Raw genomic sequence first — 27,496 nt, forward strand, 5'->3', positions numbered from 1 at the left:
GTAGGTGGGGACTGAATCCGCTGGCCAAATCTGAGGGGACAGGGCTGTCATGCTCAAGGGGCAGAAGAATGGGCCTGTGGGGTGGAGGGGGTAGGTTTGATACTCAGGTGGACTAGGAGAATGGAGCCACCCAAATGTGAGGTAGCAGAGTTGCCACTCCAGTGGGCCTGGAAGACAAAGCTGAAGCCCAGGGTCAAGAGGCCTCCACTCAGAATCTGGAGATGGTGGCCATCACCCAGAGTCTGGAGGGCAGGGCCACTGCCTAAATGGTCTCAGAGAACACAGGATTATTTTCAAGCCTTGAGAGCTACTGCAATGTGTTCTACTGACTTGCTTGGTGCCTGTTATCCCTTATCTTCCTCCATTTTCTCTCATTTGTAATGGAAATGTCTAGCTTGTGGCTGTTACACCATTGTACTTTGGAAGCAGATAACTTATATTCTAGATTTTACAGATGAAGAGGAATTTTTGGATTTTGGACTTGAAGTTGATTTAAGATGTTTGCACTGAAATGATGGGGTGAATGTGTTTTACATGCGGCAAGGACGTAAGTCTTTGGGGGCCAAAGGGTGAAATGTTATGGGTTGAGTTGTGTCACCAAAAATTTGTGCCAGCTCTGCGGGCTCATGATTCCCAGTAATGTGTTATTGTCCATCATTTTGTCTTCTGATGTGATTTTTCTGTGTGTTGGGAATCCTACCTCTGTGGTGTTAATGAGGCAGGATTGGAGGCAGTTATGTTGGTGAGGCAGGACTCACTCTGCGAGACTGGGTTGTGTCTTGAGTAATCTCTTTTGAGGTGTGGAAGAGAGAAGCAAGCAGAGAGACAAGGGAAGTTCACACCACCAAGAAAGTAGTGCCAGGAGCAGAGGGCATCCTTTGGACCCGGGATCCCTGCACTGAGAGGCTCCTAGACTAAAGGAAGATTGATGACACGGACCTTCTTCCAGAGCAGACCGAGAAGGACTTCTTCTGGAGCTGAAGCTTTGAAATCGGACTTCTAGCCTGCTACACTATGATAGAATAAACTTGTTTGTTAAAGCCATCCACTTGTAGTATTTCTGTTATAGCAGCACTAAATAACTAAGACGTGCACCTTTGTCCTCAAAATGACATTTCGCTTTTTAACATTTTAAAGAGGTCTTTTGCAGCAGATTCGCCCAATGCAATGTGTTGTCTGATTTCTTAATTATTGCTTCCATAGGTGTTGATTGTGGATCTAAGTAAAATGAAATCCTAGACAGTGTCAATATTTCTTCTGTTTATCATGATGTTGCTTATTGGTCCAGTTGTGAGTGGTTTTGCTTTCTTTATGTTGAGGTGTAATCCATACTGAAGGCTGTGGTCTTTGATCTTCATCAATAAGTGCTTCAAGTCATCTTCACTTTCAACAAGCAAGGTCGTGTCATCTGAATATCTCAGGTTGTTAATGAGTCTTCCTCCAATACTGATGCTGAGTTCTTCTTTATATAGTCCAGCTTCTTGGATTCACTTAGCATACAGATTGAATAAGCATGCCAAAAGGATACAACCCTGACACGCACCCTTCCTATTTTAAACCACACAGTATCCCCTTGTTCTGTTCCAATGACTGCCTCTTGGTCTATGTACAGGTTCTGCATGAGCACAACTAAGCGTCCTGGAATTCCCATTCTTTGCAATGTTATCCATAACACATGAGCTCAGACATAATAAAGTAATCCCAAATATCCCATTAAATGTGATTTTTCTATTATGATATAAAAGTGAGTTTTAGTTAAGCAGGTCTTTGGAGTAAGACTGCCCAGGTTCAAATCCCAGCCCAACTATTACCATCTGTGTGACCTTGGACAAATTCCTCAACCTCTCTATGTTTCAGTTTTCTCATCCACAGAGTGTGGCTAGTAATGATGTTGTTGTTAGGTGCCGTTGAGTAGGTTCTGTCCCACAGCAACTGTACGTGCAACAGAATGAAAAACTGCCCGGTCCTGCTCCATCCTCACAATTGCTATCAGGCTTGAGCCTATCGTTGCAGCCACTGAGTCAGTCGATCTTGTTGAGGGTCTTCCTCTTTTTCACCAACCCTCTATTATCCTTGCTTCTAAGGAACATTCTGGCTGTACTTCTTCTGAGACAGATTTGTTTGTTCTTCTGGCAGTCCATGGTATATTCAATATTCTTCACCAACATCATAATAATTCTTTTGTCTTCCTTATTCATTGTCCAGCTTTTGGATGCATATGAGGTGATTGAAAACACTATGGCTTGGTTCAGGGGCACCTTAGTCCTTAAAGCAACATCTTTGCTTTTTAACACTTTAAAGAGGTCTTTTGCAGCCCAATGCACTAGGTCTTTTGATTTCTTGACTACTGCTTCCATGGGTGTTGATTGGGGATCCAAATAAAATGAAATCCTTGACAACTTCAATTTTTTCTCTGCTTTCCACGATGTTGCTTATTGGTCCAGTTGTGAGGATTTTTGTTTTCTTTACGCTGAGGTGTAATCCATACTGAAGCCCGTGGTCTTTGATCTTCATCAGTAAGTGCTTCAAGTCCTCTTCACTTTCAGCAAGCAAGGTCATGTCATCTGCATAATGCAGGTTGTTAATTTGAGTCTTCCTCTAATCCGGATGGCACGTTCTTCTTCATATAGTCCAGCTTCCCAGATTATTTGTTCAGCACACAGATTGAATAGATATGGTGAAAGGATTCAACCCTGATGCACACCTTTCCTTAAGTCACACAGTATTCCCTTGTTCTGTTCCAATAACTGCTTCCTGATCTGTGTACAGGTTCCTCATGAGCACAATTAAGTACTCTGGGATTCCCATTCTTCGCAGTGTTATCCATAATTTGTTATGATCCACACAGTGGGATGCCTTTGCATAGTCAATAAAACACTGGTAAAACATCTTTCTTGTATTCTCTGCTTTCAGCTAGGATCCATCTGACATCAGCAATGATATCCCTGGTCCTCTTCTGAATCAGGCTTGAATTTTTGGCGGTTCCTTGTTGATATACTACTGCAGCCGCTTTTGAATGATCTTTAGCAAAATTTTACTTGTGTGTGATATTAAGAATATGGTTTGATAATTTCTGCATTCAGTGGGATCACCTTTCTTTGGAATAGGCATAAATATGAATCTCCTCCAATCATTGGCCAGGTAGCTGTCTTCCAAATTTCTTGGCATAGATGAGTGAGTACTTTCAGTGCTGCATCCATTTGGTGAAACATCTCAGTTGGTATTCTGTCAATTCCTGGAGCCTTTTTTTCACCAATGCCTTCAGTGCAGCTTGGACTTCTTCCTTCAGTACCATTGGTTCTTGATCATACGCTACCTCCCGAAATGTGTGACTGTCGACCAATTCTTTTTGGTACAGTGACTCTGTGTATTCTTTCCATCTTCTTTTGATGCTTCCTGGGCTGTTTAAAATTTTCGCTGTAGAATCCTTCAATATTGCAATTCGAGGCTTGAATTTTTTCTTCAGTTCTCTCAGCTTGAGAAATGCTGGGTGTGTTCTTACCTTTTGGTTCTAACTTCAGGTCTTTGAACATGTCATTATAATACTTTACTTTGTCTTCTTGGGCCGCCCTTTGAAAACTTCTGTTCAGCTCTTTTACCTTATCATTTCTTTCATTTGCTTTAGCTACTCAATGTTCAAGTACAAGTTTCAAAGTCTCTTCTGACATCTATTTTGGTCTTTTCTTACTTTCTTGTCTTTTAAATGACTTCTTGCTTTCTTCATGTATGATTTCCTTGATGTCATTCCACAACTCATCTGGTCTTCGGTCATTACAGTTCAATGTTGTTGTTGTTGTTGTTAGGTGCCGTCACATTGGTTCCAACTCATAGTGACCCTGTGTACCACAGAGTGAAATACTGCCTGGTCCTGCACCATCCTTATAATCATTGTTATACTCAATGCATCAAATCTATTCTTGAGATGGTCTCTAAATTCAGGTGGGATATACTCAAAGTCCTACTTTGGCTCTTGTGAACTTGTTCTAGCTTTCTTCAGCTTCAACTTGCACTTGCATATGAGCAACTGATGGTCTGTCAGTTTGTCTTACTGTGGGGGTTTGCGTGCTGCTGTAATGCTGGAAGCTGTGCCACTGGTATTCAAATACCAGCAGGATCGCCCATGGCAGACGGGTTTCAGCTGAGCTTTCACATTAAGACAGACTAGGAAGAAGGACCTGGCAGCCTGCTTTTGAAAAAATTAGCCAGAAAAAGCCTTGTGAATACCAGCGGAACATTGTCTGATACAGTGCCAGAAGATGAGCCCCTCAGGTTGGAAGACACTCAAAAGACGACTGGGAAAGAGATGCCTCCTCAAAGTAGAGTCAATCTTAATGATGTGAATGGAGTCAAGCTTTTGGGACCTTCATTTGCTGATGTGGCACAAGTCATGAGAAGAAACAGCTGCAAGCATCCTTTCATTTGGATGATAATGATACCACCTTATGTCATAGATCTGTTTTGAGCATTAAATGAATTAATTCATAGAGTACATTTTGTTGTTGCCGTCGAGTTGATTCTGACTCATATTGACCCTATAGGACAGAGCAGAACTACTCCATAGGGTTTCCAAGGAGCAGCTGGTGGATTTGAACTGCCAACCTTTTGGTTACCAGCCTAGCCCTTAACCACTATGCCACCAGGGCTTCATTTTACTACAATTATTATCATTGCATTGATATTTTAATTGTATAGGTAGTTCTTAAATACTTATTAAAGTTTGTGGCTTTGTTTTGGCATTTTGGAACCAAAAATTTCTTCTTTTTGTCTCTGGGGGGAAAAAAGTGTTATAGGCCTTTGAAAATCCCTGTGTGGCACAAAGCGTTTGTGCTCAACTACTAACCTAAAAGTTGGAGGTTTGAACCTACCCAGTGATGCTGCAGAAGAAAGCCTGGAAATCTGCTTCCTGTAAAAATTACAGCCTTGAAAACCCGTGAAGCAGTTCTACTTGTAACATATGGGGTTTCCATGAGTCTGAATGGACTGGACAGGAAGGTTTTTCCTAGGCACCTAAAGGTTAAAAGGACCCCAGCCCAAGATCCCAAGCAGTCTGACATCAGGGCAGGCATCCTTAGGTAAGAAGATCCATGGCTTCAATGGGCTTCAGTGGGGAAGCCTGGGTATATGAAGGGCAGGGGCTGAAATATGTACCCCTCCCCAAGGATTAGTTTCCTGACTGGCATGGTATGGCTGTTTGGAAAAGATACTCGGGATATTCATACCTGTCAAGGGGCCCTAGCTCAGCCCAGCCCTTCAAGTGAGAGTAATAAAGCGGGAAGGGTCATTTCAGGCCTTCCTATCCCCTCCAGCAGGACCCTCAGTAAGGGTGGTCCCAGGATTTCACGTGCAGGGCTGTTCAGAGAGAGGTTGGGAACAGATCCGAATCTGACCAAACCCTGCTCCCATTCTATGGAGGAGGCAGATTGCAATACAAAGGCACAGCTCACTCTAGGGATGAGAATTTTGAGAGAGGGATGTTCTTTGGCTCTGGAGGGCCGGAGGACTGAACCTGAAGAAGGCAGGGAAAGCAGGGAAGGCCCTTGGTGACCCCTTGTGTTACAGAGTAGAACTGTGTTCCATAGGGTTTTCTTGTAAATCTTTACAGAAGGAGCTCTGGTGGCGCAGCGGTTAAATGCCTGCCTGTTAACTGAAAGCTTGGCTGTTCAAACCCACCAGCTGCTCCACAGGAGAAAGATGTGGCAATCTGCTTCTTTAAAGACTGAGAGCCTTGGAAACCCTATCAGGCAGCTCCACTCTGTACTATAGGGTCACTATGAGTCAGAATCAACTCAACGCAACACAATGGGTTTTCGTTTGTTTAATCGTTACAGAAATAGATGGACAGGACTTTTTTCCAAGGCACCACTGGGTGGATTTGAAGTGCCAACCTTTAGGTTAGTAATCGAGCACAAACCATTTGCGACACCAAGGAAAGAGAAGACATTTATGTACAGTGCACTCCAAGTAGAAAGTACAGCTCAAGCAAAGGCTTGTTGGCATGGAAAAGCAAGATGTGCACCCAAACCAAACCCGTTGCCATCTAGTCAGTTTCAACTCATGGTGACTCTGTAGGACAGGGTGGAACTGCCCCAAAGGATTTCCAAGGAGCGACAGGTGGATCTGAACTGCCAACCTTTTGCTTAGTAGCCTGAGCTCTTAACCACTGTGTTACCAGAGCTCCAAGATGTGCAAGATGTGCATAGATGGCTCTAATTTTCCAGAACTGCTGGAGGGTAAAAACGAGAGGGGAACGTAAACACAGTAATACCTATTCAAAACCACAACAGTTTTTAATTTAAATACCAGCCCGCGAGGCTTGCGTTTTATCCAGGGAGCAAGGCAGGTCGCCACCCTTCCCTGACCTTCGGTTTCCCCGGACATAAATCAAGGACCCTTTCTCTCCCCCCCTCCTTCTCCCGCAAAAAAGTCCAAGAGAGTCTGCCGCCAACCAGCCCGGCCACCGCCTCACAAATCCCTCAGACTATCCGGGTCACCCCATGACGTAATTCATCCCTAGCGACGCACGCGCAGAACCCTCCTCCCGGACTCGCCGAAGGACAGGCTTCGCCTCCTCCCAATCCCGTCTCTCATTGGCTAGAATCAACTGTTCGTCTCTGCCGTTGTTAGCGGCAACGTAGGTGGGCACAATCCTGGTCGCTAGGATACCGCATACTTCCGTTTCCTTCCCACTCTCCAAGGCTTCTTCAAGTCCAATCTCGTCCATTCGACCAATGGCAAATGGACAGTAGGCGGGACTTTATTTGCCCGGACCAACGAGACGCAGACTTGGCCTGCCGTAGCACGGCCAATGACCGTAGGGCAGCCCCTGTAAAGTGGCTCGGGCGCCCCCACGCCCGTCTTTCCTCCTCCTCCCAGCCCCGCCCCTCCCCATCCCGGTTTCAGCCCGGCGCTGGCCGCAGTCTGACAAGAACGGGACAGAGCGAAGATGGCGGCGGCCGACGGCGACGACTCGCTGTACCCCATCGCGGTGCTCATAGACGAGCTCCGCAACGAGGATGTTCAGGTCCCGAAGCTACAGGGGACTCGGGGAAGACGGGAAGGGGGACGTAGGGGCGCGGGCGATCCTCGCGGACAAGGCTCAGTGTTCGCTGGGAGTGGCGGAAGGGGACGCCGGCCAATCAGCGCCCAGTTCTTATGTCTCCGGTTCCCTGAACCCGATGAGACAGTGTTCTGGATTGGGTGTCGACACAGCGGAGGGCGGGAGCGCGGGCCGAAGGGTCCCAGGCCTGCCAAGTGCGCGCGGCGGCTCCGGGGGTGGGAGGCCAAGGCCACGCGGGGAGGGGGGGTCTGCCACCTGGGTGGGGGAGAGATTGGCTGTGGCCCAAATGGTCCCTTGGGGATGGGCTGGGCGCGTGACTAGTTCCGTGGGGGAGGGGCCTCCTGTTTGGCTGGGTCCCGGGTAGGTTTACTCTTTCCTGGGTTTGGGCATCTGGGCCGCAGTGCTAGGGGATCAGCTCTACCCAAATGGTACCGATGGCTGAAGGCTTTCTTCCCAATTCCTGCGTTCCCCCTTCCAATGTTGATGTAGACCCCCGAAGAGGAGGGGCACGGAAAAACAATCCTCTAAGGAGTGAACTAGCCAATTTTAGAAGCGAATTTTGTAGAAACCCGCTCTCTTCTCCCCCCAGTTTTCCCATTGGATGGGGGATGCGCAGTTTCCTAAACGTGCTACATTTTTGTGATGAGCGAGGCGTATGGGAATAGGGGGGCCCAGAGCCGTGAGCCCGTCTGGGGAGGAATTGAGAAGAGTTAAGGCATCTCTGAAGAAAGGACTGGCGTTCCGCCTCCCAAAGGTCTTAGCCTTGAAAACCCTATGGAGCAGTTCTACTGTGCGCACATGGCGTCGCCATGAGTCAGAATAAAGTTGATGCAAGTTAACAACACGGCTTCGTGGTTAGTAACCTGAGTGCCCTTCCCATGTCCACTTCCCTCCAGTTGTGTGACCTTCGCACATTACCACACCCTTCTAAACCTCTGTTTGCCATAATCGTGGCCTAATGATAGTCCTGGTCTCCTTGGGTGGTTGAGAGAACTGAATAAGTTAGTAATGCAAGTAAAGCTTGGCCTATTGTAAGGGCCCAATAAATGTTAGCTGTAATTATTGGAAGTGGTGATTGAAGATGTCCCGTCTTCCTTTTGGGCCTCAATTTCCCATTCGTAAAATTGAGGGAAAGGGGTCCACTTGGAAAGCGGCGCTCAGGCTCCGAGGCTCCAGACTCTTGTTCTGGAGTCAGACAGGCTCTGCTTGTATTCCTGGCTCCTCCCCCCTACCAATTGACAGGAGCAAGTTAGTTAATCTCGCTAAGCCTTGGTTTCCTCTTCTGTCCAATGGAGATAATTACCTAGTTCGTAGGGGTGTTCTATGAATTGAGTTGTTCGATAAACACTTGCCATGTATCTGGTAAGGAGCCTTGGTGGCAGGCACAGTGGTTAAAGCGCTCGGCAACAGGTCACCTGTTCACCCAAAGGTTGGTGAAAGGTTGGTGCTGGCTCGGAAGAAAGACACCGCAGTCTGTTTCCTTAAACATTACAACCTCGGAAACCCTATGGGGCAGTTCTACTCTGTCCTATAGGGTTGCTATGAGTCAAAATTGACTCCACAGCAGTGGTTTTTTTTTTTTTTTTAATGTATCAGATAGGAGTACCTGGGTGGCGGAGGTGGTTAAAGCGCTCAACTGCTAGCCAAAAGGTGGACAGTATGAACCCACTCACAGGTGCTTTGGAAGACAGGCCTGGCCTGGCCTGGCAATCTGCTTCTGAAAAGTCACAGCCTTGAAAGCAGTTCTACTCTGACACACGTGGAGTCACCATGAGTCGAAATCAACTCCAAGGCAACTAACAACAATAATAACGTGTATCAAGTGTGGTGCTGGGAATATAGGTGGCACCAGCTGCTATGCAGGAGACAGGTGTGAAGCATGTGAACATCGTGTGAGAAGTGGTGGGAAGGAAACAAACAAGTTGGGTTAGCGAACTAGTAAATATCTGTTGGGCCTCTACTCTTCTACGGGGCACTGTTCTAGGCACAGGGATACAGCAGGGAAAAAGACACAAAAATTCCCAGCTTCTCAGAGCTTAAAATGTAGTGACAATAAACAAGACAGTAAGGAAAATGTATAGTACGTTAGAAGGGGATAAGTAGCATGGAGAAAAATAAGGAGAGATGGGGTGCGATTTTTAGAAGAGTACTTAAGGTGGCCCTGCTGAGGAGACATTAGAGCAAAGACCCAATGGAGGCAAGGTAAAGAGCCATGAGGCTCTCTGGGCAGAGGACAGGATCCGTACAAAGTGGGGTGGGGGCGATCCATTTTAGGAGATGCAGGAAGGCCTCTCTGAGGCTGTGAAGCTCAAGAGAAGGTGAAGAGCCTTCCAAGAAAAGACATTTAATGGCAATAGTTCTCAACCCAGGGTGATTTTGCCCCTAAGGGGACATTTTTCAATGCCTGGAAACATTTTGGGTTGTCACAACTGGAGGAGTCCTACTAGCACCTAGTGGGAGAGATCAGAGATGCTGCTAAACATCCTGCAATGCACAGCATAGCCTTCCACAACAGAGCTGTCCAGCCCAAAATGTCTGTAGTACTGAGGTTGAGGGGGGCTGCCTTCTGGGAAAGCCTGGAGGCGCAAAGGAGCTTGGTATTTTTAGGTTTCTTTTCTTTATTCCAGTTCTATTGCTGCTGTAACAAATGGCCTAACTTAGTGGGTGGATGGTTGTCGGTGTGTGCCACTGAGTTGATTTCGACTCATGGCAACCCTATGTGACAGAGTAGAATTGCCCCATAGGGTTTTCTAGGCTATAATCTTTATAGAAGCAGATGACCAGATCTTTTCTCCCGCAGAGCAGCTGGCAGTTTCAAACTGCTGACCTGTCATTCAGCAGCTGAGTGCTTTAACTGTTGTGCCACCATGGCTCCTTCTTAGTGGCTTAAACAATACAAATTTGTTATTGCACAGAGGCTCTAGGGGAGAATCCATTTCTGTGCCCTTTTTCCGTCTTTTAGACTGTGCCTACGTTCCTTGGATCATAGCCCCTTTCCCCATCTTCAGGCCCGCAACGTTGTATCTCTTACCCTTCTTCCATAGTCACATCTCTCTCTGACCCCAGCCAGGAAAGGTTCTCTGATTTTAAAGATCCACGTGATTAGCTGGGTCTACCCAGAAAATCCAGAACAGTCACCCCACTGTGATCACATCTGCAAAGTCCCTTTTACCACCTGAGATAACATGTTCACAGGTTCAGAGGATTAAGACGTGGACGTTTTGGTGGCGAGATTATTCTGCCTACCATCGTCACAGTGGCTGGAAAGTAGAGATTGGGGGGAAACTGGGAGGAGACAGGATGGTAGTGAAGTGCTTTCTCACGTTTTCAAGTAATTTAACTTCATTTTTGTTTATTCTTTTGTTACTTCGGTTGAATAGGAAAATTAATAACAGTTTAATTCTAAGGTTTTCCTTAACCACAAAACCAAATATTAATCATAAGAAGCCTGATGCAAACTACAAAAGCCTGCCAGAAACTGCTGTATAGAACTGTCAGTTTGTCTTATCCTGCTGGAAAAGGATAGTCCCAAATCACTGTCTCTTAATTTAAATCTTAAAAAGCCTCCTGGCTGCAGGTGGGTGGATCCAAAACCAAACCCCTTGCCCTCTGGTGGATTCTGACTCATAGAGACCCTGTAGGACAGAGTAGAACTGCCCCATAGGGTTTCCAAGGAGCAGCTAGTGGGTTCGAACTGCTGACCTTTTGCTTAGCAGCCAAGCTCTTAACCACTGTGCCACCAGGGCTTCCAGGTGGGTGGATGGCTAAATTATTATTATCATTTTATTGTACTTTAGATGAAGGTTTTAGAGAAAAAACTAGCTTCTCATTGAGCAGTTAATATATGTATTGTTTTGTGACATTGGTTGCCAGCCCCACAACCCATCAACACTGCCCCCTTCTTGACCTTAGGTTCCCCGTTACCAGCTTTTTTGTCCCCTCCTACCTCCTCGTCCTTTCCCCTGGGCTGGTGTACCCATTTAGTCTTCTTTTGTTTTTTGGGCCTGTCTAATCTTTGGACGGTGAATCTCAGGAGTTACTTCATTACTGAGCTAAAAGGGTGTCCGGGGACCATACTTTCGGGGTTTCTCCAGTCTGTCAGATCAGTAAGTCTGGTCTTTTTTTTTTGTGAGTTATAATTTCCAGATTTTTCTTCAGCCCTGTCTGGGACCCTCTATTGTGATCCCTGTCAGAGCAGTCGGTGGTGGTAGCTGGGCTCCATCTATTTGTACTGGACTCAGTCTGGTGGAGGCTGTGGTAGTTGTGGTCCTTTAGCCCTTTGGACTAATCTTTCCTTTGTGTCTTTGGTTTCTTTATTCTCCCTTGCTCCAAACGGGGTGGGACCAGTGAAGTATCTTAGATGGCTGCTCACAAGCTTTTAAGACCCCAGACACTACTCACCAAAGTACAATGTAGAACATTTTCTTCACAAATTGTATTATGCCACTTGAGCTAGATGTTCCTTGAGACCCTGGTCCCCACAGCGGAGAGCTAAATTATTAGCTGCCAGGCCAGAAATAACCTCACATTAGTTGATCTCAATAAAATTGGGAGGGCAGGGTTTATCAGTCGTGTTAAGATGAGCCAATGGTTGAACTTCTCTATTTCTCCCTCTTTGTAAGCCCTATTGTACCTAGTTTCTTGGAGCTTTTTCTCGAATCAAAATGGCCTCCCTGTATGCATATAGAATATCTACTCAGAATCAATCTTATGTTCAAATTCCAGTGAGTTTTGATTGTTTTTAGCACTTAATATTATTGCATTTTGAAGTCGCTGAAGGTGAACTGCTCATTCAGATATGTACAGAGCACCTGTTGTATACTAGGTATTGCTCTGGGTGGTGGGGTACAACAGGGAACAAACAGGCAAAAACCTGTGTCCTGGATCTTCTAGAGGCTGAGAAGAAACGAACAAATACAATGTAGAGGGTGGTAGATGGTGATATGTGATATGAAGGGAAATAGAGCAAGGATGGAGAATAGGGAGGGCCTGAGAGTAAGTTATAATTTTAGATAGAATGGTGAGGAAGACCACACTGAGAAGGTGACTTTTGAACAGAGAAGTGAAGGGGAGGGAGCAGGCCCTGTGAGTACTTGCAGAATAGCATCCCAGGCGCAAAGGTCCTGAGGCAGGAATACGCAGAGTGTGTTCTGGGAGCTGCCTGAAGGCCGTTGGGCTTGGAGTCAAAGGAATGAGCTGTTGAAGTTAGAAGATGAAGGTGAAGGACCTTGTCTACTGGGTTTACTATATGTAAACCAGGGATTGGCAAGCAGTGGGCCCTTAACCTGTTTTGTAAATAGAATTTTATAGAAACACAGACACACCCATTTGTTTACATATTGTCTGTGGTGCTTAAACAGCTTTAAAAGAGGCTGTCTGGTCCTTAAAACCTACAGTATTTGTACTCTGGCACTTTCCTGCAAAAAAAAAAAAAAAAAACCCTGATTTGAACCATCTCTGTATCTCTGTATGCTGTCTTAGATAGGGCCCTTAGGGAAGGCTTTGCTGAAGAAGTGATACGGAGCAAGGACTTGAATGAGAGGAGGGAGAATGAAGAGATGGGGGAAGAGGGAGGCAACTGTTGGTGGAAAGGCTCTGAGGTGGGAAGCATGCAAAGAACAGCAAAAAGGCCAGTGTGGCTGGAGCAGTGCATTCACTGGGAGATGAGGACTAGGTCAGAAAAGATCATGTGAGGGGTGTAGGCCAGGGTGAAGACTTTGGTGAGATGGGGACATCAATTGCAAGGCTTTGAGAGTAGAGGACTGGCGTGTTCTTACTTAATTCTGAAGGGATCCCTCGCTGCTGAGCAGGGGCTGGGCAGGAGCAGAGGGACTGATTGGGATGCCACTGCTGAACACCCAGGACCATTGTTAGCATGCAGGTAGGGAGAGGTGGTGGATTTGGGATGTGTCCTTAAGGAAGGCTGATGGGGTTTGCTGATGGGTTGGATGCAGTGTGGTGGGTGATGTACAGGGTACAAGGCAAGGATGGCTGAGGTTTGAATCCCAGCTCTGCCAGTTTGTTCCCTGTGTGTCCTGGGACCAGTTCCTCCCTCTGTTTGGGCCCACATTCCTCGTCTGTAAAATGGGGATAGTGATGAAGAATTGGCATCTACCAGGTTGTGAAGATGCAGTGAATCCAGCAGGATTAGTGTGAGACAAGAATTTGGTTTGGTTCTTTGACTCAGGTTTCTGAAAATAACCTCAGCAATCAAGATGCCTTTGTTTTCCAAAACAGGTGGAAGTAGGGGCTGCACAGACCCCACACCTGGAAAGTAAGGGGGGCCTAATGTAGTCAGGCATGTTCATTAATTGGATCGATCATAACTGTGCATTAAGGCCCCAGTCATGCATATGCATTGAGGTCCCGGTGACTGGGGCACGCTGGGCCTTGGAGGGCTGTCTCTGGGGTCTTCTGGATCAGTGGGAACATCCATGCACATGAGAGAGGGTGGAACATTCCTGGGGACAATGGAGGTCCCGTGCCAGAAATTCTCCCAGACCTTGCCTGGTGCATGTCTTCGTTTGTATCCTTTCTGGTTAAAATAAATGAGTAACTGTAACTATAGGTAACAGTTTCTGTGAGTTCTGTGAGTCATTCTAGCGAATTATCAAACCCACCGGGGCAGCGAGAACCAGCAGAAAAACTGGTGTTTGCCTATTTGGCAGGGGCTGGAAGGACAGAGTCCTAACTTGTGGAGACTGATACCCAGCGCTAGGTGGTTAGGGTCAGAGAGAGAAAGTGCCATGTGGGTGTCTGGTGTCAGAATGATGAAGTGGGGATATGAGTTATCTTCACAGTCTGGATATTAGTTTTATGTTGGCTATTATTCATAGTTAGTTACTGTCCCGGAGTAGGTAGTCGGTAAACAGTGACCTTATTCAATGATGATAATAGTTTGTGATTTTATACTTGAGGAAATGGAGGTACAGAGAGAGTGCATCCCTTGTCTAAGGCCACCCAGGCAGTAAGAGGCAGAGACCAGATTGCAGTACCTCAGGGGTGCTTGGGGCACTGTGTTTCTTATAATGGGGTCCACTGATTGAGAGGTTGGGTTTCTGTGTTAATTATATTCTATGCTTCAGTTTTCTTATCAGTAAAATGGGGATAATTTTGTAATTTAGCAACTTGTAGGGTTGTTGTGAGGATTAAATATTGTTGTTGTTAGTTGCCATCAAGTTGGTTCCGACTTTTGGTGACCTCATGTGAGCAGAATAGAACTGTGCTCCATAGGGTTTTCAAGGCTGTTGCCTTTTGAAAGCAGACCTCCAAACTGTTCTTCCAAGGTGCTTCTGGGTGGGTTTGAACCTCCAGCCTTTCCTCTAGTTGTTGAGTACTTAACTGTTTCTGACACCCAGTGGCTTGTTACATTGTAAGTGTTCAGTAAATGTCAGCCAATAGCAGTGGTGGTAATGGTAAAATAAGGAAGGCTTAGTCTGTCAAAGAGAGGCCCCGGTTGTGCAGTGGTTAAGTGCTCAGCTGCTAACCAAAAGGTCGGCTGCAGGAACTCGCCAGCTGCTCTGCGGGAGAAAGATGCGGCAGTCTGCCCTATAGCCTTGGAAACCCTCTGGGCAGTTCTACTGTGCCCTACAGAGTCACTGAACTCAGAAGGCAATGAGTTAGTCTGTCAGAAGAGCTTAGGGCATTTTTTTTTTTAATTGTGATTTAAGTAAAAGTTTACAGTTCAAGTCAGTTTCTCATACAAAAACTTACACATTGTTGTGTGACCCTAGTTGCTCTCCCTACAATGTAACAGCACACTCCTTCTCTCCACCCTGTATTTGCCGTGGCCATACAACCATCTTCTGTACCCTTCTGTCTTCTTATGTTGCCTCCAGACAGTAGCTGCCTACATAGTCTCATGTGTCTACTTGAGCTAAGAAGCACACTCCTCACTGGTATTATTTTATGTCTTATAGTCCAGTCTAATCTTTGTCTGAAGAATTCACTTCAGGAATGGTTTTAGTTTTTGACTAACAGAGAGTCCAGGGGCCATGACCTTTGGGATCCCTCCATTCTCAGTCAGACCGTTAAGTCTGTTTTGTTTTGTTTTTCTAACTAGAATTTGAGGTCTGCATCCCACTTTTCTCCTGCTCCATCAGGGATTCTCTGTTGTGTTTCCTGTCAGGGCAGTCATTGGTGGTAGCTGGGCACCATCTAGTTCTTCCGGTCTCAGGCTGATGGAATGGCCTTTTATATCTGAACGCTCTTTTTGTGTGTGTGGTGTGTATGCGTATGTGTGTGTTTTAAGTGAAAGTTTACAAATGAAGTTAGTCTTTCATACAAAACTTAATATACACCTTGCTACGTACTCCTAAGTGCTTAGGGCATTTTTAAAAACTATTTCAGAGTTTACCTGGAACAGACCCTGGGTGGTGCAAACAGTTAAGTGCTCAGCTGTTAACCAAAAGGTTAAAGGTTTGAGTCTACCCAGAGGCACATTGAAAGAAAGTTCTAGAGATTTACTTCCGAAAAATCAGCCATTTTGAAAACTGTGTGGCGCACAGTTCTACTCTGGCATGCAATGTCTGCTGGCATTTTCGATTGTCAGGATTGTCAGAGAGTACTACTGGCATCTGATGATAGAGGCCAGGGATGCTGTTCAGTATCCTACAGTGCACAGGATGGTCCCCCACAACAAAGAGGGGTCTGGCCCCAGCTGCTGACGGAAAGATCAATGGAGAAAGATGTGGCAGTCTGCTCCCGTAAAGATTACAGCCTTGGGAGCCCTATGAGGCAGTTTTGCTGTCTATAATTACAGAGCTGCTATGAGTTGTAATCCACAGTGGGTTCATATTAGCTATATTTATTTATTTTACAAAAATTAATATGACAAATATTTATTGAGCATTTATTATGTGCCAGGGACTGTCCTAGTTTCTTGGGGCACAGAGTGAAGAAGACAGAGTCCCTGCCCTTACAGAACCTGAATTCTAGTGAGGAAGGAGAAACAACCACAGAAATATATGTCGGGAAGTGATAAGAATTATGTTGTGTAGCAAGTACACTGGGTTTTGTTTTTTAGCAAGAGATAAAGGGGGGAAGCGCATACTGTTTTACTTAGGATAGTCATGTGGTAGAGTCCCAGGGTGCAAATGGTTAATGCATTTGGCTGCTAACCAAAAGGTTGGAGGTTCAAGTTTACCCAGAGGTGCCTCGGAAAAAAGACCTGGCAATCTACTTCTGAAAAACCAGACATTGAAAACCCTACAGGGTGCGTTTCTACTCTGACACACATGGGGATGCTGTGAGTCAGATCCACTTGATGACAGCTGGTTGGTTAGTCCTGTGGTGATGAATGAGCAGAGACCTGAACAAAATGAGGTAGGAGGAGCCCTGACGTGTCTTCAGGAAGAGTGTCCCAGGCCGAGGAAACAGTAAGTGCAGAGACTTGGGGCAGGAATGTGTGGCTTTTTTCCCCTTCCTAGCGCTATATCTACCTGTATATCTATATCAAGGAAACTCTAATGACAGGAGCACAGGGAGCAAGGGGGAGTGAGAGGGACAAAAATGGATTGGTAGCCAAGGCCCGGATCACACTGGGCCTTAGGCCATAGTGAGACTCTGGATGGTATTCAGATTGTGAAGCAAAGCTACTGCCTGTGGGATCACACTTCCCATGCTCCTGTCAGAGAAGGCTGCATGGATTGAGTGTGAGCTGGGTCTTCAAACGAGGAGAGCATTTCTGTAGGTGGATTTAGCAGTGGGAGGGGGCTTCTTTGTTAATTCTCCCAGGCACTAAGCTCTGTGCTGAGGCCTGCTGGGGGACAGACCATCCCAGTCCAGGGTGATAAGTGCTGTCATGGGACCATGTATGTGTAATGCAGTGGGTACTTGGTAGGGGGCATGTGGGGGACAGTGTGCAGGGAAGTCTTTTAGGGATATGACACAATCAAGAGACAGTAAAGGTTTCTTGTTGACAGCAGTAGCTGTTCCACCAGTTAGGAATGTTACAGAGAACCAACCAGCAGTCATTTACACAACTACAGGTTCTTTTTTTCTCAAATAACAAGTCCCGCAGCTTGAGAATATCAAAGAATTGAGTCAGGGTAGTCTTTGGAGTCCCTGGGTGGTGCAGATAGTCACAGGGATCGCTCCTAACTAAGAGCTTGGCCGTTCAGGTCCCCAGAGATGCCTCCGAAGAAAGGCCTGGCGACCAACTTCCCAAAAATCAGCCATCGAAAGCCCAGCAGAGCACAGTTCTACTCTGACACACGTGGGGTTGCAATGAGTCCACTCCTCAGCAGCTGGTTTTTTTATGCCATTCTTTGACTTGCGTTGCGTGGTTACAAGATTGCTACAGCATCTCCTGTCCTAGGTGCTTGTGGAACCACATTGAAAGCAGGAGCCAGCCCAGGGCAGAGTTCTTCTTGTCCTCCGACTTAAAGGACTCTTTCCTGGGAGCTGCTAGGCAGATTTGCCCTTACAGGTCTTTGTCCAGGACTAGGTCACTTGCTAAATTAGTTGGGATTAAGTTAGGCTATAAGTAACAGGAAAATTTTAAATCACAGGGACCTAATGAACTCAAAATGTATTTCTGACTCATGGTCAAAAAGTCCGATGACAGACTAAAGCTGACATGACACTGCATGGTGTTAGCGTCCGACTCTTACCATTGTTCTCTCCTTGCAAGTTCACCATCCTTCTCCTCTACCCTCTACCCTAGATTACCTCAAGGCCTCAAAAGGGGTGTTGATGCCCCAGCCATAATAACCCCATTCCAGACAAGAAGGAGGGAAGAAAGGTGTACACTCTGTCCACCCATAAGGACATTTCCTAGAAGTCGTGCATACCATTTGTCTTAGTCATCGAGTGCTGCTATAATAGAAATATACCACAAGTGGATGGCTTTCACAAACAAATTTATTCTCTCACAGTCTAGTAGGCTACAAGTCCAGATTCAGGGTGTCAGCCCCAGGGAGAGGCCTTTTCTCTCTGTTGGCTCTGGGGAAAGGCCCTTGTCATCAATCTTGTCCTGGTCAAGGAGCTTCTCAGCACAGAAACCCTGGGTCCAAAGGATTCGGTATTCTCCTAGCCCTCGTTTCTCGGTAGTATGAGATCCGCATGTCTCTGCCCATTTCTGTCTTTTATCTCAAAAGAGGTTGGCTCAAGATAAAATTCGATCTTACAGATTGAGTCCCCCCTCATTAGTATAACTGCCGCTAATCCCATCTCATCAACATCATGAAGATAGGATTTACAACATATAGGAAAGTCACATCAGATGACAAAATGGTGGATGGTCACACAATACTGGGAATCCCTGGGCCAGCCAAGTGGACACATATTTTTGACAGACACACTTCAATCCATGAAACCATTTCCACTTGCATTTCGCTAGCCAGGTATTAGTTACCTGCTGATATCTGGATGCAGTGGAGATTGGGAAGGTCTTTTCCAAAAGGGCATGTGCACAGCTGAAACCTGGGAGTTATAAGAGGTAGTATAGCCCATGGGTTTATGGCCGAATACAGGAGCTCTTAACCAGTGATTTGGATGGGAAAAAAAAAATAACTTCTTTATTTTCACTAATCTTTAACTGAAATTTAACTTTCCTTCTGTTACGAATTGTAGTAATACAATTTGTTCTCTGCTGCTGTTAAGTTGTCCCCAACTCATGGTGACCCCGTGTGTTACAGAGTAGAACTGCCCCATACGTTTTTCTCGGCTGTAATCTTTACAGAAGCAGTCCATCAGGCCTTTCTTGTGTGGTGCTGCTGGGTGGATTCGAACTGCCGACCTTTGGGTTAGCAGTTATTGCAAACTGCTTGCACCACCCAGGCTCCTCAGTATTATAGTAAACCAAAACCCATTGTAGTCGAGTCGATTCTGACTCATAGTGACCTAATGTGACAGTAGAACTGCCCCCAAAGAGTTTCCAAGTCTGTGATCTTTACGAACGCACATTGTCACATCTTTCTCCCATGGAGTGGCTGGTGGGTTCTAACCACGGACCTTTTAGTCAGCAGCTGAGCACTTAGCCACTGTGCCACCAGGGACCTTTTTGGTATTACAATAGCATATTATAAATGTTATTAGCAAAACCTGGCACCAGTAGAAATCATGGATGTGTTCATGATATCTGTCGCAGATATCTTGTGTTGTTTACGTTCACCATTTCAAAATTGCAGTCATTATTAGACCTGCTGGGGGTTCGTGGCACACCCAACTCACCGCCCCCCCCCCAAAAAAGATAAAAACAGAAAACCTATTTCGTTGAGTTAATTCCAACTGATGGCGACCCCATGTGTTACAGAGTTGAACTCGCTCCATAGGGTTTTCTTAACTGTGATTTTTATGGAAGCGAATTGCCAGACCTTTTTTCCACAGTGCCACTGGGTAGGTTCAAACTGCCAACTTTTAGGTTAGTGGACAAGCACAAACTGTTTGTGCTACCTGGAGACCTTACAGTGCCATTGGCACTGAAGAAACCAGCAGGCATTCTTAATGAAATCAAGACTACAATCTCCACAGGTGTCAGTGGAAGGAAGGGGGCCCTCCACCATGAGAGACACCCAAATTCTCATGAGCCCTCCCTTGGGGATCTTTCCTAATGACAGTATGATGTTGTAGTTAAGAGTTAGGCGGCCTGGGTTCCCATTCTGGCTCTGCTGCTTTCCAGCAAGTGACAGCTTCTCTGCACATAAGTGTCCACACCTTTGAAATGGAGATTATAGTAGCAATACCTGGCTCAGAGCATAGTTGTAAGGATTGAATGTGTTAATTTTCTACCTCAAGAACTTGAATCCTGCCTAGCACATAGTGAGAAATCAATAAATGTTAGTTGCTATTGTTAATGGTCTTTTTTTATCACCATCCTCTGCTGCCACTTCATTGTCCTCAGGGCTGCTGCTCACCTGTTGTGGTCCTGGCATAGGTGTTCATTTCCCTGTAGCCCAGCTGAGAAAAGAACACAAAGATCCAGCTTGGAGGTGGTGACAAAGAGGAGATAAACTGGCAGCTTGGTCAACCTTTTCAATATTTTGTTATGAACATTTTCAAACATGTGGAAAATCGAAAGACTAGTACAACAGCCAGCAAAGTATGGCCTGTGGGCTAAATTCAGCCCACAGCCTGTTTCTGCAAATAAAGTTTTATTGGAACACCAGCCACACCCATTTGTTTACATAAACACATAGCTGCTTTTGTACTGTCTGGCATTTTACCTGTTTCTGTAGATCAGTCTCTCTATACAGTTTATTTTTTGCCTGAACCATTTTGAAAATAAGTTGCAGACCTTGTGATTCTTCATCTCAAGGTTCTTTTTACTACCAGGGGAGGTGAGCTTTTTAGCCCCTCTGAAGCCCGAAAGCCCCAAAAACCAAACAAGTCGATTCCAGGTCATAGCCACCCTATAGGACAGAGTAGAACTGCACCATAGGGTTTCCAAGGCTGTAATCTTTATGGAAGCAGACTGCCATATCTTTCACCCTTGGAGCTGCGGTGGATTCTAATCGCCAACCTTTTGGTTACCAGCCGAGGCCTTAATCACTGTGCAACCAGGGCTCCTTCCCTGAAGCCCACATGGTCCAAAAACCCACTGACATTGTATGAAAAATATGGTGCGTGCATTTTTTCTGAGGAGAGGCCACCGTAGCATCTCCTCAGAGTCTCATCATTGCCTGTAACCCCAGAGACATTCTTCAACCACTGGACCAGATGACCTAATTTAGAATCCAGGTCACTTCCAGGCCTCATCCCAGGTGTGTGGGCTCCAGGAAAAGAACAAGCTGTGAGAGAGTTCCTTCCTGTTCTCCTTCCAGGAAGAGGATTCCCCGCCACCTTGTGACCATCAGTCACTAACCCACAGGGGCGTTTCCTCCCACTCTCACATGCATGATCTCATTTCATTTTGGCAGCCCTGCTGGGAGCTAGCTAGGAGAGGCCCTGCCATGGAGAAACAAGACAGCGGCTGGGTTTCACAGTTGGCTCTAGAATCACTGCTCCTGGGTTGGGATCCCAGCTCCTTCAGTGTTTGCATAGGCAGATGTCTTTACCTCCCTGAGCCTCAGTTTCCTCAGTGGTGAAAAGAGGGCATTAGTTGTGCTTACTTCCCTAGGACTGAGAGGACCAAATGAAGCCCTGACATGTAAACGCTTAGCACGAAACCTCTTATGTATGTCAGCCAGCTATATTTGTGTTTTAGGGCTGTTGCTACAAATTACCACAAGCTTAGTGGCTTAAGACCACAGAAATTTATTCTCCCGTAGTCCTGGAGGCCAGAAGTCTGAAATCAAAGTGTTGGTAGGGTTGGTTTCTTCTGGACACTGAGGGAGAATTCGTTCCCTGCCTCCTTCTAGCTTCAGGTGGCTGCTGGCGGTTCTTAGCGTTCCTTGGCTTGTAGGCACAGCACCTCAGTCTCTGCCTCCATCTTCATATGGTTTTCCGTCTGCGTGTCTGTCTTTTCCTTTTTTGTCTCTTATAAGGACAGTCATTAGATTTAGGGCCCACCCTAGTTCTAGGATGATCTCGTCTTCAGATCCTTAACCTAATCACATCTGCAAAGACCTTACGTCTAAATAAGGTCATGTGTACAGGTACTGGCGGTTAGGATTTAGACATGGCTTTGGGAGGCCACTATTCAACTGTTCACATCAATAATGTTATGGCTACTGCTAATGCTGCACCTAGGAAAAAAAAAATTCAACTGTTCACATCAATAATGTTATGGCTACTGCTAATGCTGCACCTAGGAGCCCCGCCAGAATTCAACTGTTCACATCAATAATGTTATGGCTACTGCTAATGCTGCACCTAGGAGCCCTGGTGGCGCAGTGATTAGACCCTCAGCTGCTAACTGAAAGGTCAGTGGTTCAAACCCACCAGCCGCTCCTCAGGAGAAAGATGTGACAGTCTGCTTCCGTGAAGATTACAGCCTAGAAAGCCCTATAGAGCAGTCCTGCTCTGTCCTGTAGGATTGCTGTGACAACAGCAGTTCAACCCATTGCACCAATGGTATCATTACTACTGCTTATGCTGCTCCTGCTTTAAGAAAATACTCTGATATTGGTTATCACTATTAGGTGACAGTCCTGTGTTTAAATCCCCACTCCATCCCTTCTCAGCTGCATGACACTGAAAAGGGACTTCTGCTCCCTGAGCCTGCTTCCCCCTCTGTAAACTGGGAATTCTGTACTAGCTCCGACCTCACAGGGTTGTTGTAAGGATTAAGTGACATCAAGCATGTGAGTGCTCAGCCTTGGACCTTACAGAGGAAGCTCTAATGTGGCTGCTGCTACTGAAGTGCTTTAATAGCCCTCGTGGCGCAGTGGTTAAGCACTCAGCTGCTAACTGGAAGCCACTGCGCAGGAGAAAGGTGTAACAGTCTGCTTCTGTAAAGATTCCAGCCTTGGGAACCCTATGGGGCAGTTCTACTCTGTTCTGTAGGGTCGCTGTGAGTTGGAATCGACTCGATGGTAACAGCTTTTAGACAGCACAGGTAGTCCCTGATTTACAAAGTATTCGAGTTACGAGGAACTGCACTTATGACTGTTCTTTTTTTTTTTGGCACTTATCATTAGTAATATGCACTGTACACAGTGTTGCAGTGTGTAATTTGCTGATGTCATCATATCTGTAAGTTTATATGTAATGTTTCCAACCATGAAAAGCAAGTAAAGATTGGGTTTACAAAGATACTGATAATAAAAGGCAGTAATGAAAACGTAAAAAAAAAAAAAAAATTCAACATACGTCAGAACCCACTTACAATGGAGTCGTTGGAACAGAGCCCCATTGTAAGTCGGAGACTATGTATTAAAAACTACTTGCCGTTGAGTTGTTCCGAATCCTGGTTCCCCCATGTGTGTCACAGTAGAATGACTGCATAGGGTTTTCAGTGGCTGATTTTGGAAGTAGATTGTCGGGCCTTTCTTAAACCGTGCCATCTCTGGGTGGATTCATACCACCAACCTTTTCAGTTAGCAGCCCAACGTTTTACCGCTTCCGCCACCCAGGGACTCCAGATAGTACATTAGATGGTGCTGAGTGCAAGGGGGAAGACAAAGTAGAGAAGACGGGTGGGGAAGTAGGGTGCAGTTTTAGACAGAGGGGTCGGGGAAAGCGCGTCTTAGTAGGTGCCGGCTTGTGAAGACCCAGAGGATGCTTTTGTGCTGCTGCTCCTAGTGCCGTTATTGTTACCTAATCGCTCACTCAGGTCACAGAGTCACTTGGTAGACGTGTGCCGAGTTACTACAGCGAAACCTGTGAGACCCGAGGCTCCGTTGTGTTTCTGTGTCTCTCAGGTTTTCCACCTTTGACAAGGTGCAGCCTTACCACTTTTCCCTTAGTGGAAAATATTTGCGTTTTCATTCTATGACAGGTACACAGGTACCGGCTTTTGCAGGTTTTACTGTATTTAGAATCTCCACACTTACGTAACAGGGTTTCCAGGAGCCGACTGAGTCCAGAACTGCTGAAACCCCCACAGTCTGAGTTTTCTAATATATTTTCTAATATTCTCTCTTCTTTTTCTTGTTTTCTCATTAGCTTCGCCTCAACAGCATCAAGAAGCTGTCCACCATCGCCTTGGCCCTTGGTGTTGAAAGGACCCGCAGCGAGCTCCTGCCCTTCCTTACAGGTACCAGGTAGACTCCTGGGGCCCAGGTGGAGACAGGACAGAACATAGGGAGAGGCGCAGGGGGAGCTGGGTAATGGTGGGTTGGATTTGATACAATAGGTGGCAGCAGGGCAACCATTGTAGATACCTGCTGGGGGGTAGGGATGTGAGATGTAGAAAAGTAAACCTTATGCACATGCAGATTTTGTGTTGCGAGAGAAGGGCAGAGGCAGACTGTCAGGAAAGAAACAGTGGCTCAGAGCAAAGACCCTGGCATCAGTGGGCCTGTGTTCAAGTCCCAGCCTCGGAGTGCTGCTTCATTTTCCTCAGCTGTAAAATGGGAACAATTGGTGTGATACATACGAGGGTAGTTGTGAAGATGCAGTGAGTTGCTGGTTGTGGCGTTAGTTGACTCTGACTTTTGGTGACCCCATGTGTGCAGGGTAGAACTGCTCCATAAGGTTTTCAAGGCTGTGACCCTTTGGAAGCAGATTGCCAGGCCTATCTTCTGAGACGCCTCTGGGTGGCTTCGAACCGCCAGCCTTTTGGCTAGTAGTCAAGTGTTTAACCATTTGCTCCTCCCAGCGTTATTTTATTATGTAACGTAATTGCATATAATATTGATAATTTAGGAACTGTGGGGCACCAGAGTAGTGTGGGAGCGATAAGATTGAATAGGAGTTGATTCAGAGAAGGATTTCTTTGAGCCATTGGAGTCACAAGTGATGTCAGATTATCTTTGCTTTGGGCTTCAAGGTGCTGTAAAATGTTCAGAATAGCAAAGGGCAGATACACTGTGTCTTTCAGAAAAGACGATAACTGTTTTAGGCAGAACAAGCTAAAAGCCCTCTCTGAGCTCACACATACAGAACTACAGAACGTTTCAGAATCAGTTTTATGAGGGGAAAATGACTGCATAATGTCCCTCAATGAGAAGTGCCTGACTGGCGCACACAGTTGAGTGTTCAAACCCATCCAGAGGCTTCAGAAGAAAGGCCTGGTGACCTGCTTACGAAAGGTCACAGCCCTGGAAACTCTATGGAGTAGTTCTGCCCTACACACGTGGGGTCGCCGTGAGTGAGTATCAACTCTGTGCAACTTGTTCGGTTATTTCTGTTTTGGTCCCCCACAAGGTTGAAGAGACCAGTGTCAGAGATTTCTGGCTATAATATGTGAGGCACAGTAGGTTCCAAAGTGAGTCAAATCACTTACATGTCTGCAATGAGCCTGTGAAGTAGCCTGCCATTTAAAGACTCAGAAGTCTCTGGGTGGCGCAGACGGTTAAGCGCTTGCTTGGCTACTTACTAACTGAAAGGTTGACAGTTTGAATCCACCTGGAAGTGCCTCAGAAGAAAGGCCTGACGGTCTACTTCTGAAAAATCAGCGACTGGAAACTCTGTGGAGCACAGTTCTGCTCTGAAATGCACGGGGTCACCGTGAATCAGAATCGACTCGACAGCAGCTGGACTCAGGTGTAAACACAAAAGAAAAGTATCCTTAGAAATCCAGGTTTGCCCGGCCTTGTTCCGAGACAGCGGAGAGTAGTGTGAGATCTGCCTTTAGTCATGGCCGTGGAGTTTCTTCAAGTTCAGCAAAGAGGAGAATTTCCTATTTAAAAGATCTGGGTTCCTTCAAGGTAATTTACCGTTCGTTTAAAGCATTCCTTTCAGTCGGTCGTTTAAATGCATATTTATTCTGTAACTATGTACTGCACACCCACTATGTGCTGTGCATTCATCTGGAGATGAGACCAAGTCACACAAAACCCCTGTCCTCCCGGAGCTTCCATCCCAGTAAGGAGAGACAGTTTGCGGAAGCAGGGAGAGCCTGCTTTTCCCAAGCTTGGCTTACCGAGGGGTGAGTCGGAGGTCGGCGGGTCTGTAACGGAGTCTGTCTTGGTTCCCACAGACACTATCTACGATGAGGATGAGGTCCTCTTGGCCCTGGCAGAACAGCTGGGAACCTTCACCACCCTGGTGGGAGGCCCAGAGTACGTGCACTGCCTGCTGGTGAGTCTGGGGGAGCGGGGAAGGGCCTTCCCCTCGGGGTCGTACCCGTGGTTCTACCAGCCAGGGGCGGGAGGGGAGAATGGAGGGGAGGCTGGGAGGCACCCGCGTGGAACAGTCGGGCCTTGACACCCGCTTTACTCCCGTGAGTCAGTGACCAGTTCCTGTAGAGTCGGTTCTGACTCACGGCAGCCCCGCGTGTGTTGGAGTAAAACTGTGCTCCTTAGGGTTGTTAGTGGCTGGTTGTTCTGGTTATTCTGCTAACCAGACCTTTCTTCCCAGGTGCCTCTGGGTGAACTCAAACCTAACCTTTTGGTTAGCAGCTGAGTTCATTAACTGTGCCACCCAGGGACTCCAGTGAGTCACTAGAGACATTGTAACAATACCAGAAATACAGTTGGCATCCTTACCATTTACTGGGCACCTGCCTGACCAGTGCCAGGCCCCACCTGGCACCTTACCTACAGAGTTTTGGGTCTGGAGTCAGGCTGGTCAGGCTCTACCACTTATTCGCTAAGCGACTTTACCTCTCTGTGCTTCGCTTTCCTCATCTGTAAAATGGGAGCGTTAAAACCTGCCTTTATCATTGACTTAAAAAGCCCTTAGCACAGTGCTTAGCACGGAATAAGCGCCAAAATGTTAGCTGCAGTTCTTATTATTGTTGTTATTATGACATCGTGTCTTTGAGGGTTCACTTTTTTTTTTTAATTGTGCTTTAGGTGAAAGCTTACAGCTCAAGTTAGTTTCTCATATAAAAATTTATACATATATTGTTATGTGACCCTAGTTGCTATCCCTATAATGTGAAAGCACACTCCCTCTTTCCACCCTGGGTTTCCTGTGTCCACTCAACCAGCTCCTGTTCCTTTCTACCTTCTCATCCCGACTCTGGCCAGGAGCTGCCCATTTAGTCTCAAGCATCTACTTGAACTAAGAAGCATACTCTTCATGAGTATTTTTTTATGTTTTATAGTCCAGTCTAATCTTGTATCTGAAGAGTTGGCTTCGGGAAAGCTTTTAGTTCTGGGTTAACAGAGAACCCGAGGGCCATGTCTTCTAGGTCCCTCTAGTCTCAGTCAGACCATTAAGTCTGGCCTTTGTACGTGAATTTGAGTTCTGCGCCACACTTTTCTCCTGTTCCATCAGGGACTCTTTGTTGTGTTCCCTGTCAGGGCAGTCACTGATGGTAGCTGGACACCATCTAGTTCACTGGTGAGGGTTCCCTTTTTATAGACAAGTCACTTGGGGCTCAGAGAGGTTAAGGGTCTTGCCCAAGGTCACATAGTAAGTGAGTTCTGGGTCTTGTGCCTCTATCCCAGGCCCCCACCCTACTGCCGGCCTGTGCCTCCCTGTGTAAGCTAAGGCTGCAGATTCAAAAATTGGTCAGATCCTCATATGGTAACTGCTGATTGGGACTGGGTCGGGGGTGGGCTCCCATTTCATCAGGGAAATGCCCCAGTCCTGTGAGCTGGGATGAAAGAGCATAGAGGTTCCCCGTCTCTTGGTTTTCACTGTTCCTTAGAGTCCCAGGACACTGCCACCGCCTTCTGGGTTTCTTTTGTTTGTTGTTAACAATTCTGTGTTTCACTGTCTTTAAAGACACACTTTTATACTTTGTCATGTCTGAAATCAGGTTGCATCTGTACTTGATGGTATTTTGCAGACATCATCAGCAGCCTTTTGCCCAGAGGTGCCTTGGAAGAAGCGCCAATCCGTAGCGATTTACTTCTAAAAAGTCAGCCTTTGAAAACTCTGTGGAGACAGTTCTACTCTCACACACATGGGGTCACCATGAGTCAGAATCGACAGCAACTGGTTTATTTTTCCTTTAGCGGTATATAAAATAACAGTGCTTCTTATCATTATTGCTGTCTT

The 27,496-nt window shown here is 46.3% G+C and overlaps 1 protein-coding gene across 1 annotated transcript in view; it reads left to right on the forward strand.

The window, feature by feature from the left end:
• Window positions 1-6,874: 6,874 nt before the first annotated feature.
• Window positions 6,875-27,496, forward strand: part of PPP2R1A (protein phosphatase 2 scaffold subunit Aalpha) — a 35,828-nt gene continuing 15,206 nt past the window's right edge. Inside the window, exons 1-3 of the mRNA XM_010586589.3 lie at window positions 6,875-7,021; window positions 23,546-23,636; window positions 25,524-25,624. Coding sequence (XP_010584891.1) covers window positions 6,944-7,021; window positions 23,546-23,636; window positions 25,524-25,624 — 270 coding nt within the window. The 5' untranslated portion in view covers window positions 6,875-6,943. The remainder of the gene's footprint in view (window positions 7,022-23,545; window positions 23,637-25,523; window positions 25,625-27,496) is intronic.

The sequence above is a fragment of the Loxodonta africana genome, chromosome 11, assembly GCF_030014295.1.
Source record: "Loxodonta africana isolate mLoxAfr1 chromosome 11, mLoxAfr1.hap2, whole genome shotgun sequence".
In the NCBI taxonomy this organism is placed as follows: domain Eukaryota; kingdom Metazoa; phylum Chordata; class Mammalia; order Proboscidea; family Elephantidae; genus Loxodonta; species Loxodonta africana.